Source organism: Panicum virgatum, chromosome 8N, assembly GCF_016808335.1.
Source record: "Panicum virgatum strain AP13 chromosome 8N, P.virgatum_v5, whole genome shotgun sequence".
Taxonomy (NCBI): domain Eukaryota; kingdom Viridiplantae; phylum Streptophyta; class Magnoliopsida; order Poales; family Poaceae; genus Panicum; species Panicum virgatum.
The window spans coordinates 40708154-40722551 of record NC_053152.1 but is presented as its reverse complement, the minus strand read 5'-3'; the positions used below and the strand labels follow the sequence as shown (position 1 = coordinate 40722551).

The following is a 14398-nucleotide window of genomic DNA, read 5'->3' as shown; positions in this document are numbered from 1 at the left end:
AGCTGGCCTCGCCGGCTTCGTCGCTCCCGCCTGCAGGTACTGAAGCCGCGAGCCCGAGGTCGGGCTGGACGAGCACGGCGTCGGAGACGCCAGGCGGCACGGCGCCTGGCGGGGCGGGGTCCTCTTTCGGCTCCATCTTGGCGGGGCTCGGCGCAACGCTGCAGTCGCCGGTCTGTGTGCGCTCGCCACCGGGAGCACCAGCCGTGCGCCACGCGGTCGAGGCTGGATTGAGACCTCCACGGAGTCGATCTCGGAATTTGCCTGTACTGTTCCGGACTCTGATTTCCCCACTATTTTGGACTCAGAATTTGCTTGGAGTTGCTGACCTATATAACTGAAAGTTGAGAGCCAGCAGATTGCATCATTTGCAACAGTTTGTCGAAGCGAGAGCAAGAGCGAGACATCCAATTTCAGCTTTGTCCAATACAAATGAAGATGTACAGCACCAGCAGAGCTGCCATGATGAGCCTTCGCCATCTGTTCTTGCAAGCTTTTTCCAAGTTCTTCCTTTCCTCCTCTCCGAGTTTACTGAAGGCCCTCCAGGTAATTAAGCATGTTCATCCACCAGGACCATCGCTCAAGGATGTCAGCGAGTCCCCTGAACTGCGGGTGGACATCCTGATGGACATCTTTACCCTGCTAGAGATCCCTGACCTGCTGCGTGCCAGTTCTGTATGTTCCTCGTGGAACGTAGCTTACACCAGCCTGCGCAGCTCTGGATTGTATAGGCAACCTCAGACACCATTCCTCCTCTACACCACTGAATCCGACGCTGACAACGTTGCCTGCCTCTACAACCTCGCGGAGGACAGAGTCTACAGGCTCACGCTCCCGGAGCCGGCGATCCGTAGTTGGTATCTGATTGGCTCCTCCAATGGTTGGCTGGTCACCGCCGACGAGAGATCGGAGCTGCACATGGTCAATCCGATAACCGGTGAGCGGATCGCCCTCCCGCCGGTGACCACCATCGAGCAGGTGAAGCCCATCTTGGACGATGCCGGTGTAATTCAGGAATATGAGTTGTCGCATTTCAGTGGAGAAGAGGTTTTTCGTGACCCAACAATCGATGCTCTCCATGAGCTGCGTGATGGCCTCTATCTGAAGGCATTTGTATTCTCTGATGATGCCTCTTCAGGAAGCTACATTGTGGTCTTGATCGACAAACCATATGAACTTGGACACACGGCTGCCAGCAACCGCTGCCTATGAAGACTGCATCTATGTGGATGGCGTACTGTATGCCGTGACAGCAGCTTCCGGAATTGATGCTTTTGATCTCACTGGCCCCACTAACTTAAGGAAGGTGATTATGGAAGGCACGAAGAATTATATTTATGAACACATATACATTACTCAGACACCATCAGGAGAATTACTGGTAGTTTGGAGGGAACAGGACGCCATAGTTGAGAGTGACGATGTCCCTGCAGACATCAGAAAGGAAACTAGGAGAATCACGTTATATAAAGTTGACATGGAAGCAAAAGAGCTCGTGGAAGTTGACAGCTTGCATGACCATGCGTTGTTCCTAGGGTATAGCCAGTCGTATTGTGTAAGTGCTGAAGAATATCCACCACTGAAGGCAAATCATGTCTACTTGACTGACAACGAAAGATTTATTGCATTTTGGAAAAACATAAATTGCCGTGATATATGTGTTTTCAACCTGGAAAGTAACACCATTGAAGAAGTTGTGCCTCCTCAGTGTTGGTGCAGCTGGCCTGCTCCCATATGGATAACACCCAATCTTACAAAGATTAGCTCATGATTAAGTGAGTAGTATTGTCGTGGAAGCAAAAGAGCTGGTGGAAATTAATAGCTTGCATGACCATGTATTATTCCCTGGGTATAGCCAGTCGTATTGTCTCGGTGTTGAAGAATATCCATCATGGAAGCCAGGTCATGTCTACTTGACTGACGATGAAAGATATTGAAAAGAATCGGGTGCTCGTAGCTTAAGAGGAAGAGGGGGTGAATTAGGCAATCTAAAACCTTAACCTAAAGCTTCAACTAGTTTGCATATAAAATTAAACTATTGCATGCTATATAGATGTGCAACTAAAGTTCATCTAGTGTGAAACCCTCGTCCCAAAAGAGTTTTGCAACCTATAGCCAATCTTAGCAAGACACTACACTAAAAATGTAAAGACACACAAGTTGCAAGTATGAAATGCTGAAACGTAAAGAGGGGATGAGAGGAAGCAAACTCTCGACATAAGGATGTATACCGTGGTATCGGTAGGCACAAAAATCACCCCTAATCTATGTTGTTGAAGCACTCAATCAAGAGTATTGCTTCCCGGCAACCAAGTCTCTTCTGGGGATACCTTGACTTTTTTTTTTTTTTTTTTTTTTTGGCCTGGGGGATACCTTGACTTGCCACAAAGGCTAGGTCACCAAGGCACACGTCAAGTTCCCGGTCACCTTGATCCCGCTTTCCACTAAGGGGTTTGTCCACGAAGGATGGGGGTCTCTATGTCCCCCGCACAAAGCCGTCAACGCCGCTCCACACCAAGCTGGAGGGTCGATGACTTGTCAGCGAGCCTCCAAAGCTCCAAAGGGGCCGGCGCACCAAGATACAAGTTTGAGCAGCTCTCAAGCACAGCACGCAAGGTACAACACCTTGCTTTCTTGCACTCTCTCACGAGTTAACCTAGCACTAACACTCTCAAGGTGTGCTAAGGACTAATGATGTGATTACTATACACTTGGTTGGTTTGGAGGTGTTCTGTGATGTGTGTGGGACTTTTCTCAAGAGCCTTGATCCGATAGGTGTGACACATTCGCATTTCATTGTCAGCATGTTCGCTGAATGCCTCAACCTCTTTGCACTAATTAGAGAAGAAAGAAACCAGAAAATTAACATGCATAAATGGGAAAGTGTTCACAAGTTCAGAAATGCAGAGTTGAAATCAAACCACTGAACCAAACAGTGACCAAATTCACAGAATCTAGCAAAGCATGAGCAGAAGAAACATTGCAAAGAAGAGGGGATTCAGCGTGAAACCTCATCATCGGGAGGCTGATCCTGACGTGGGGGTGCTGCCTTGGGCTTCTTGTTCTTCCTCGCGACGACCTGGTCGGCAAAGCAGCAGGTCTTAATGTTGGTGACTTAATTGGAGTTGTTTGGAGTTCTCTTTTACCTCGCTTTGCATCTTTCTAACTCATAGTCTCCCGAATATAGTAATTGGTAATTTCTCGTTGAACGTGTTTAGAGGCCGATTTTCCGAAGGTCGATCCGGAGGACCCAGACAGGCTGACTACCACCAGGAGAACCTAGCTAAACTCCTCTGATAATCTTATGAAACTCATGCGTTCCAAAGGAGCCCTTATTGTTGCTTTTGCTTATTATCCCCACAATCTAATCTTGATGAGCATGAGCATTCTTTGCTAGCAGGACAAGACCATGTTATTGTTACCTCACCTTTGCATTGGGGTAGCTCTGCTTCTTTCCTTGGCATCAAAAGTCAAATTGTCCATACAGCTGCCGCACGGATCATCAACTGAGCCAAAGCACATTTTCAAAAGAAAAAAGGAACAAAAAAAGATCCAAAGCAAGTTTAGGAAAGAAGATGCTGAGATAGACCTTTTTCCTTCCATGCGGTCTTTTACCTGCATGTTGAGTAATTCACACCTGCTAAATAACTCTCTTGCGCTTTTGTCCTGGCTTCGCGCAAAAGGTTCGAACCGGAGTTATTAGCTTCCCAGGCCCAGCCTTTTAAGCTGGTCTGGTTCAGCTACTGTTTCCAGTATGGGACTATCTCCGGGAATATTGTGGCGAAGCTACAGTACCCCGCCGGCTACATTACCTGAGCTACAGTATTTTGCTATAGTAACTCCAAAACTGGCCCAGCCCATCTTGGCCCATTGGGCTGGGATGTTACAAGATCTTTCTTCTGAAACATACCTATCAGCTGCCTTACTGATTTGTGTACTACTGGCATAATTTTGGACCAGCAGAGCCACTTTATTTTCCTGTCTATTTTCCACTGCAGTAGCCTACCGATTGAGTCTACTTTTCTTTATTTAGAGGCTTCTCTTGGAGAGGACACAGTTTAAGTTAGCTGGAGCTATGGAAAGATAGATCTAAACCATCTTGTTTGTTTCTTTCAACTGAGTTCAGCATAACATGATCAAGTACACGGCATACTCATCTGTTTATGTCAAGAAATGTTCAATTCAGTACTAGCTGGGTTGTTTTATTTTTCTTATACATGCTTACTCAAATGTTGTAATCCTTCTACACACTTACTATAGACCAAACTTCACTAGCTAGTGCGTGTGCAGTGTCCTCTTATATGCATGCTTGTTTCTTGTTTTCTTTTCATAATAACATGCTTACTAAAAGGTTTATCAGCCTATTATATTCCATGCTACAATTATGCATGCCCCCCTTATCTCTGTCATTTGCGGACGGCAATCGAGAAACGGATATTAAAATTCTTCAGTCATGGCTGACCATTTTATCTCAGGAAGGAAACCATACTGCCATACATAACTCAGTAGTAGTGGTTTCAAGAGATATATGGTTAATTAGTTTCTCATGTAAAGTTTTGTCAAATCTTTCCGGATTACACCCCCCCACACACACACACACTTGCTATGCTACAGTACCAAAAATCATAGAGACGAAATACGTGTCATTTCAGGTAGACTCATTAATTTTTTTTGAGATTACACAGCACAACTCAGACACTCCGCACACACACTCACCCCTATGAACGCACGAGCGCAAACCCTACCTCTATGAGCATCTTCGAAGACTGAGCCGGCAAATCCTCGAGATTGACGAAGTCACCACAGGTGCTTCGCTGTCGACGGGAACATCGCCTACCACTGAAAGCACAAACTCCATTAAATTCTAGAATATTCGCTCCCGTATGGAGTCGAACCCAGGACCTCAGGTGCTACCGAGGCTCTTGCAACCACTAGGCTATAGGCCCCTTTCGCAGGTAGACTCATTAATTAGAACTGCTCGTTAAGTTACTTTATTATAATTATTACACGTCTTGGAGAGACATGAACGGATTGAATCAAGCTAGCGGCACTACTAGAAAAAAGGCTATAGGCACCGGTTAGTATGGGCCTTAAGTACCGGTTTTTGAATCGGTACCCGGTAACCGAGACCAATAGTCGCGTTCATTAGCACCGGGTAAAAGAACCGGTGCCTAAGGCTATATTTTTTGGCAAAAATAGTTGGCCGGGATTCGAACTCAAGATCACTTGCCTCGCGTGTGCCTTTCTGACCATCTTGCCTACACATCACATCTGATGGGAAGATAGATATTTTTCTTTTGAAGTAACCCATGGACAAGCCTAAGGTACCGGTTGGTGTTACCAACCGGTACCTAAGACTCTTAACGTACCGGTTGGTAACACCAACCGGTACCTAAGGCTCATCCACAGGCACCGGTTGGTGGTAACATCCGGTACTAATGTAAAAGTTACCACCCGGTACCTATGGAGAGCCCTGGTTACCGGTTGGTGTTATCAACCGGTACCTAAGGTTCATCCATAGGTCCCATCCACCCCAAAAGTACCGGTACCAAGGTGAACCGGTACCAATACTAGCATTGGTACCGGTTCATCTTTATTCTGGTATTTTTGGGATGGACCTTTGGCGTGTTTTCTACTAGTGCGGAGGGCAACGTCGGTGATCAGATCAGCAGCATATATCATATATAGCTAGAGATGGCGAAGACGGATGAGCTAGCTAGCCTCATCAGGTGCTGCCCTCCCGTTGAAGAGGAGCGCGACGACGGAGCAGTGCTGCCGGAGCGCCTCCTCCCTGGCCGCCGAGCAGCGCCTGCACCGTGCCGTCGGTATGTAGTGCGTACGTCGTGGACCCAAGGTGGCGGCTCACGCTCACTTAGTGGCGAAGCTACTTGAGCCGTACGTCCCGGGTGCGGTGCACGTAAAAAGCAAACTTTGCATTGTTAGTGCTTGATTTCACTTTCACCCTCCGGCCCCATAACTGTAACTGAAAGCTATATATGCACCCCAGCTGCTGGTACTGGTGGCTCGCTAAAAGAGATAACTTGGGGCGGATCGCTCGCCGGAGAAGGTCGGGAGGAGGCGATCGAGATGCCCCGCGAGCTGCCCTTCGCGGTGGACACGTGGACCCCAGCCTCGGCGCTGAAGCGCCACCGCTTCCTCACCCACGCCCACAGCGACCACCTCGCCGGCTTCACCGCCACCTGCGTTGTGTCCGCCTCCTCCCCCGTCTACGCCTCCCGCCTCACCGTCGTCATCACGCTCCGCAAGTTCCCGCAGCTCGACCGCGCCGCGTTCGTCCAGCTGGAGGTGGGCGGCCTGCCGCTCGGCGTCCCCGACCCCGACGGGGACTTCCTCGTCACCGCGCTCGACGCCAACCACTGCCCAGGTCTGTCCATCCGCGCGTCTCTCTTTCTCCTCTGTCGTCGTCGGTTCAGGTAACCACCAATATAATCCACCGGCGGCGGATCCCGGCAGGCGCCGTGATGTTCCTGTTCCAAGGCCCCTTCGGCACCGTCCTGCACACCGGCGACTGCCACCTCACCCCCGGCTGCCTCGGCGCTCTCATGCCCCTCCTCGCCGGCCGCCGCATCGACGAGCTCTTCCTCGACTGCACCTTCGCGCGATGCTCCCTGCGCTTCCCCACCAGGAACGACTCCATCCGACAGGTGCTGCTGCCGTTTCATTCCCACATCGCTCGCTTCTGTTGTATTCAGCGCCAAATTAAATTTCTCACCCAACCGCAAACTCTACTCTCCTTCTGACGATAATTCCATTCCAGGTGATCAGTTGCATCAGGAAGCACCCGAACGCGCCGGTGGTGTACCTCGTCTGCAACATGCTGGGCCACGAGGACGTCCTGATCGAGGTCTCCAGGGCCTTCGGATCCAAGATATACGTCGACAGGGACAGCAACTCGGACTGCCACCACACTCTGACGCACGTGGCGCCGGAGATCCTCGCCGCCGACGACGCCAAGTCCTCCACCCGCTTCCACGTGCTCCTGTTCCGTCCCCGGTTGTCGGAGCGGGCCACCGAGATCCTCGGGCTGGCGCGTGCGCAGCAGCAGCCCGAGCCGCTCATCGTCCGGGCGTCCGCGCAGTGGTACGCCAACTACTACAAGGCATCAGAATCGTGGAGCCAGCAGCAGCGGAAGCCTGTGCTCACGGTCAGGGAGCCGATGCGGGACGAGGACGGCGTCTGGCGCGTCTGCCTGTCGATGCACTCATCCCGGGAAGAGCTGGAGCGGGCGCTCTGGATCCTGAAGCCCAAGTGCGTCGAGTCTACCACGCCGCCGTTATTGGCGGAGGACGCCATGATCCCCTCACGAATGCCTCCCACGAGAAGAAGCTGTAGCTTTTGAAAAAGTAGCTATGAGCCATGGCCTGTGTAAAAGGCTGCTGTAGGTTATGGGCTATGACCTATGAGAAAACTGAAAGTCGTTTAGTGAAACAGCTATGGCTTTTTGAAAGCACTTATTAGCTGACCCCATATGTCATTCACAGTCCACCCACTCAACTCCCTCCCTCTATCACTGACGAGCGGACCCCACTCGTCAGCATCTTCACCTTTGTCTCTTGTTCGACTCTAACCTTTCTCTCGTCTTCTCTCTCACATGGCCGGGCCAGTGGAGCTCGCCTCGCGCCCGCGGCAGCAGACGGCGGAGCTTATCCGGGCCGGCGGAGCGGGCGTGCAGTGGTGGCGGACCTCGTGGCGGAGCGGACGCGTGGTGGTGGATCTTGCGGCGGAGCGGTCCTGCAATCGTGGAGCTTGCGGCGGAGCGGACGATGGCGAAAGCTCATGCGCGGAGGTGGAGCAGGGGAAGACCAGGCGGGGACGACAGATCCGGGGTGGGGGAGAAGCAGGACGGCCAGCAGACTCCCTGGAACCGCCGCCAGTCGCGTGGGTCGCGAGGTTGGCTGGAGGCACCCGCGACGCGAAACTGTCACAAGGTTGGGGACGTGCCCGTCGCGAGGAAACAGGAAAGGAGCTAACCAGTACGCCCTTAAGGAGTGGAAGGCAAGGTTTTCCTTACCGGTAAGGAAAAAAAATCGGAGGTCAGCGAGAAAATTATCGGATTTGTCATTTTGATTTCGGATGAAATTTAGAAAAAAATTCTCAATTTATGCAGGAAGTAACCTAGATTATTTCCAAACAATCTAATAGTATAAACAAGATACAACAATGCATATAAATATGACTTCCTTATCACAACAAACAGTCTGTTTAATATGGCCACCGCTATCACCATGGCTTCCTATAAAGTCGTGGAGGGACCGAGAGAGATGGGGAATGGAATATGAATAAGATTTAGTGTTAGGAGGCAGCGGGGTGGCCTGATATTTGGCTGCACCAATTTGGTTTGGGCGGAGATTCAAAAAGGCCGAAAATTTCGGGCGATAAGTAAAAAAACCGGACCCCGCCGAGAAACAGGATTTTCGGTTTTCTCAGAAAATTCTCGCCGAGAAATTTTTCCTTGGTGGAAGGTGGGTAATTTTGGGGATCACAACCGATGGAAGCAAGTCTCCAGGTGCTATGAAATCTTCATCGGTGAAAAGCTGCTTTTGCAAGAGACCCTTGGCCACAGCCGAACCCTTTGGTTGGCTTTTCACTTTTTGGAAAAGCAAAAGCAGCTCTAAAAGCCTAACCAATGGGACACTAACCAGACGACTTCTTTGAAGTAGAAGAATAACAACAAGATGGTGTCTGCTTCGTCTATGGTGATTCTAGGCATTGGACCAAGGATTGCGAGAACCGCAGAGACAAGCAGAATAAAAACATGGCCATTTGCGATGACAGAGGAATGTCGGGGTATAGTAATCTATTACCTACATTTTCCTCTTTCAATTGTTGAACGGCGGTGACGGCGAGTTCTACCTGCGCTACTACATGGGGGCACAAGGGCAAGTTCGGGCATGAGTTCCTCAAGTTCAAGTTCCGCCCCAACGGCATGCCCCGCTACGCGAACAACTTCAACTACAAGAACAACACCATGATCACTACCGGAAACCGGGTATATGCCGAGTGCTAGAGACTTTGCCGAGTATCAAAACACGGGCACTCAGCAAATATGCCATTTACCGAGTGCATGAAATAACACACTCGGCATAGGAAAAACACTCGGCACATACCCGGTTTGCCGAGTGCCTTGTGTGGGGCACTCGGCAAATAGAAGTTTTGTCGAGAGCCAACAATTACGCACTCGGCAAACAGGGTATCCGTGCACACATCCGTTCGGACACCGTGACGGCCGTTAGTCTTTGCCAAATGTCCGTTAGTAGCACTCGGCAAAGTCTAAACTTTGCCGAGTGTCAAACGACCTGCACTCGGCAAACAAGATAGTTTGCTGAGTGTCCCCGATGGCACTCGGCAAATTTTTTATAAAAAACTTCATCTTCTAGTTTCCAAACTTTTTTCCCTGTTCTCATACGGCACGAGGCACTACATATTAAAATTTGGTATATTTTTTGTTATATTTTGTATATTTAGTTAATTTCTTTCAGTAAAAGGCTATTTGGGGAAAATTCAAATTTGGATTGCAAGTGTTTGGAATAATGTACTATATTGAATGGAAAAAATGATATTGATGTTATTGAGTTCAATTTGAGTCATTGTTGAAGATTTGAATGGAAAATTCGAACATCTTGTTCATGAAACATGACCACGAACATGTGGCCGGATAGATTTTCAATTCTATAAAAATCAAACAAAGTCTAAAAATCAAGAGATTTGTCATGATATAATGATATCATATGTGGAGGATGTGATAAAAATTTGAGAAGATTTTGCAAAAATTTTGACGTATGTTGGTTACAAAACGAAGTATCTCCGAAGAAGTTCTACGAAACAAAAGTTTTTTCGTTGAAGCATCAAATATGAACTATTGAGTGAATCTGGGATGGTATTTCCAAAGAAAATTCGAACAAATTTTCGTAAACACATTTTAGATAAGAATAATTATATGAAATAAAATGAATTTAAGCTATAACTGCGTGAAATAATGGATTTTATACCTAGAAGCATGGAATAGGAATTGTTGAGTTATTTGACAAAGTATTTTGAAATTATTTGTAATAAAATTTAGTAAATCTTGTTTGGAAAATGAAAGGAAGAAAAAAATGTTGCTGTGTGCCCCAGATCGGGGCACTTGGCAAATGTTGGGGCTTTTCCAAGTGCAATGGACAAAGCACTCGGCAACATGTAAACTTTGCCATGTGCCCTCCCGTTGCGACACTCAGCAAACTGGTCATTGCTATTAAGTTTCCATTACCCTAACCATTTTTTTTGCCGAGGGCCGATGAAACTCTCGGCAAAGTCTTTGCCGAGTGCCCGACGGAATACACTCGGCAAACACGGCTTTGCCAAGTCTTCCTTCGCCGTGTGGTGTATGCCGTGGGCGGCACTCAACAAAGACTTTGCCGAGTGTGTTTAGGGATTTACCGAGTGCCCTAGGCACTCGGCAAACAAAGAGGAATCCGGTAGTGGATCCACAAGGAGGTCTTCGTCTCCCCATCCGTCCTCCGGGATGTAAGCACCTTCTTGCTTCCTCTTTCTCGAACCGATTCCCCACCCAATCTCAAACCTAGGGTTTGCTACTGACATGACACCCCTTACTTCGCAGACTATGAAGGAGGACGACAGCAACTGGCCCAAGCCCAACTGCATTGGCAGGTAGGAACTCGAGATCGTCATGGGCCGAGCAATGACGGAGGCCCTCCGGATCTTCTACTACCTTGTCTATGTTCGCCGACCTCAACCCCTCGATTCCTCCAACAGCTTCTTTGTTTTGAGTCCTATGCAAAGGCATATATACCTTAGCTTTTTTGTTTTGATTTCTCGTTTACTTTTGGAGTGTCCTTTTTCTTTAAAAAAATGTTGGTTCAAGAAAACTGTGAGTTTCAATGTGGCATATTCGATAGTTCAAGAACTGTTCTATCTCTAGTATCATGTTTTCTTTTTTGGCATTTTTGGAAACTAGTCTAGAACATGGTTTTTGCACTCTGATTCTTTGGTACCCCTGAGATAGTGGGATAACTGCCACTACTAAGAAATCATCTATCTCCTCTTCATCAACATATACTGAACCATATCCCATAATTTCTGTAAGTTCAAACTGAATGCAGGGTAAACATGGATATTTGTTTTATATTTTTTCTTGTACTAACTGACCTTCATAAATTTAGCCACTTTACCATTCCTGGCCTAGCAATCGACTTAGATGTCCAAGCAGAGATTATTATGATGCTGTAAATCTGAAGAGTTGACTGATGAAAGTCACTTCTCTGGAATTCTGCCAGATGCTCTGATTTTGACTTGATCTCTAGACTTCATTGAGTTCATAATAGATCGAGGTGTCAATTATTGGCAGTTCAATATTTTTTTGGGAGGAAATAGTTTGAGGTTAGATAAACAGCTACTGGGTTAGTTGGTTTGTTGTGTCTGAAATTACCAGTAATAACATATGAAAAGAATGTAGTTAGAACGGTGAGAATCATCATGTTCAAAAATAATATATTTTAAATTTTATGCAATTATGAATACTTTAAACCATGAGCAATATTGCTCCAAATTAAAAACAGACAAATAAAACTCTGCACTTTAATCTTTTTTTTTGCTAGGGGAAAAATGGTCATTTTACCCCTCACTTAACACCGGTAAGTGGCTGAAATGGCCGGAAGGCTATATAGGTAAGCGAAATTCGTTTTTGGGCCTGATAGGTAAGTTCAGAAAAAAAGGGTCATGCAAGGAAGTCATAATTTTTTTAGGTCACATAGGTAATTCTCTCTTTCTTCACTGGTTGTCTGCAATTTTAATTGAACTCCTTAAATGATGAAATACATCCCTCTAGGATTATATGAGCACATCCATAAGCTTCTGTCGGGCTTGCTTACTGGATCATGTTCATGGTTGACAGCATTATATAATTTTGATCTGAGTCATTGAGTTGTAGTTTGAACGTGGTCCAAAACGTGTTGCATTGTGAGCTGCATGTCTATTTTGGTTTAAATTCTTCTGGAAACTTTTCCTACTTTTGTCACGCGCAGGACATGGCACTGTAAATGAGATGTGTTTCTTAACTTTTCCTCTCAATGTCTTTGTGCGTAGGACTAGAAGTGTCTCGTGTTTTCAATTTTCAATCTCCACTTCAAGATCAAGCCTATCCAGTCCTGAGCTCCATCCCGTCTCCTTGTTGTGTTATGATACTCACACAAGTGTTAGCGAATCATGTATTATGTAAGATCATGCTGTGAGTTTCTGATGATGCACTTGGGTTTCTGTGAAAGACTGAGTGGAAAACTGGGTTTGAGTTTTTTCTTTTTTGAGGCAACAGGAGGGGATGATCATCCCCTATTGATTATAGATATATTAAAAAATAAACAGGAAAAGAGTCTTTACAAACCAACTCAAGACACAAAGAAAGAAAGAAAGAAGATCACGCTATGTAGACACATTATCCAAAGTTGTTGATCCATTCAGCTAAACATGCTTTATGTTTTGACTTCACACGGTGCAAAAGCAGTGTGAGTTCTTTCTTGAATGTTGCTCTTGTCGACGAGAGAGAAACAGGATTATTCTGGAAGATGAAATCATTCCTGGAGGTCCAGATAGCCCAACAAAGCAAAATGATAATGTCCAATGAAATGGGCGTATGTAATTGTCCCTTAAAACTATCAATTGCCTTGAAAATTGAAACTTGAGGGCCGACATATAGATTTATGAGATTCCAGCAAGCAATTGCATAGGGACATCTTAGGAAAAGGTGTTCCAAGGTTTCCTCCTGTCGTGAGTTGCATAGTTCACACTCATAAGAATCAAGCACCATTGTTTTTCGTCTTAGTAAATTTCTCGTGCTAAGGCGATCCTTGAGTAGTAGCCAGAAGAAAACTTTATGTTTGTTTTGTCAACTAGATTTCCATAACCATTTGAAAGCCTAGGGAACTTGAGCATGGCCAATGAGATGTAAGTAAGCTTTTTGGGGGGAAACTGAGTATTTCCCCAAATATATTGCCACCAGTCCGGATTGTCTGAAATTGGCTGATTGTTTACTCGTTGTTGTAGCCGCTCCATTTGTGCAAACGCTTCCACAGAGAGAGGTAAATGGAAGAGACTGTGTAATGGTTCTGTTTGTTGGACAGTTTGGAACAACAAGTGCTTGTTTTTTACAAAGGAAAAGAGCTCTGGATATTGTTGATGTTGTACCTATCCTCCCCAAAGATCAAACCAAAAGGAGCCCTTTTTTATGTGACTTGGGAGTTTACCATTTCTGTAGTGTTTCTCCCAGACCAGATTAACCAGGGAATGTCTGACTTTTTTGAAGAACTTGTGTAAATTTTTCAATAGGAGAGCCCCCAAGGCGCTGATTGCCTCATTAAAAAGAAACATTTCATTAATATCTCCTCCATCTCTATTTCTATTTTCAGGAGACCTCATTAGATTGAAATCTCCTACTAGAAGCCAATCTTGCTCATCTGGCATTTGGATGTTTTTAAACCACTCCCAGAAAAATCTTTTTCCCTCCGCAGTGCAAGGGGCATACACATTTGTAAGCATCCAATAATTTCCAATAAACAGAGATTTCAATTCTAGAGACATTGAGAAATCATTTTGGAAGACTAGAGTTCCTTCTAAGAAGGCACCTTTCCAGGCCGCGAACATGCCTCCTGAAGCTCCAAGAGATGGTTTGTAGGCGAAATTGTCAAAAGAACTGGGGCAAAAAAATTTTCAAGAATTGCAAGTCAAAAGATGCTTTTTTTGTCTCTTGTAAGCAGATTATATCACAGCCACTTTCTACCACTTTGTTCCTGATTGAATCCCATTTGGAATCAGAGTTGATCCCCCTTACATTCCAGCTTAACACTTTACAACATCTTTTCAAAACGGTTGTATTACTCATACAACTGGGTTTGAGATGCCTAGGATTGCTGTTGGATTGTGCAAATTGAGAGTGTGGATACTTGTGCTTGTTTAGTTTGGTGGGGCTTTCATTTTATGAGCTAATTATAGTCGTTCAGCAGCCACTCTTTTCGATTGTTTATGCTGATGAACGTTGTGACTTGATTGCCAAAGCTGGCACGCGCAGCACAAGAGTTTGTGCCCAGTTCCTTTTGTTCACCTAGGGCAGTTCCGTTGCCCCAATTCAGCCATTTGTGTCACGGGCTGACAGGGTATCTGCTGTTTCTCTAGAGGTCTGGCAAATTAGTCTCATCAAAGAGGCTGAGAGGAATCTACCTCTGGTTCTGTAAAGCAGAAGGCTACCGTCTGATTAAAGGATCCATAGGTCCTACTACCTATGTTCCAAAATAAGTGTCCTTTTAGGAGTTGGACACGCGAATTAAGGAAGAAGAGATATGTAGAGAGTGCACAGGAAGCAAGGAGGGGTGGAGGAGGACAGAGATAGAGATAG

At 46.4% G+C, this 14398-nt stretch overlaps 1 protein-coding gene and 2 pseudogenes across 1 annotated transcript; all 3 read left to right on the top strand.

The window, feature by feature from the left end:
* Window positions 1-459: 459 nt before the first annotated feature.
* On the top strand, window positions 460-1768 carry LOC120685058 (annotated as a pseudogene).
* Window positions 1769-5691: 3923 nt separating this feature from the next.
* On the top strand, window positions 5692-7487 carry LOC120685057 (protein artemis-like). Its single transcript, XM_039966901.1, has 4 exons — window positions 5692-5829; window positions 5941-6382; window positions 6472-6662; window positions 6776-7487. The coding sequence occupies exons 1-4, from the start codon at window positions 5692-5694 to the stop codon at window positions 7355-7357; spliced, it is 1353 nt and encodes a 450-aa protein (XP_039822835.1). The 3' UTR covers window positions 7358-7487.
* Window positions 7488-8844: 1357 nt separating this feature from the next.
* Window positions 8845-12165, top strand: LOC120685056 (annotated as a pseudogene).
* The last annotated feature ends 2233 nt before the right edge of the window (window positions 12166-14398 follow it).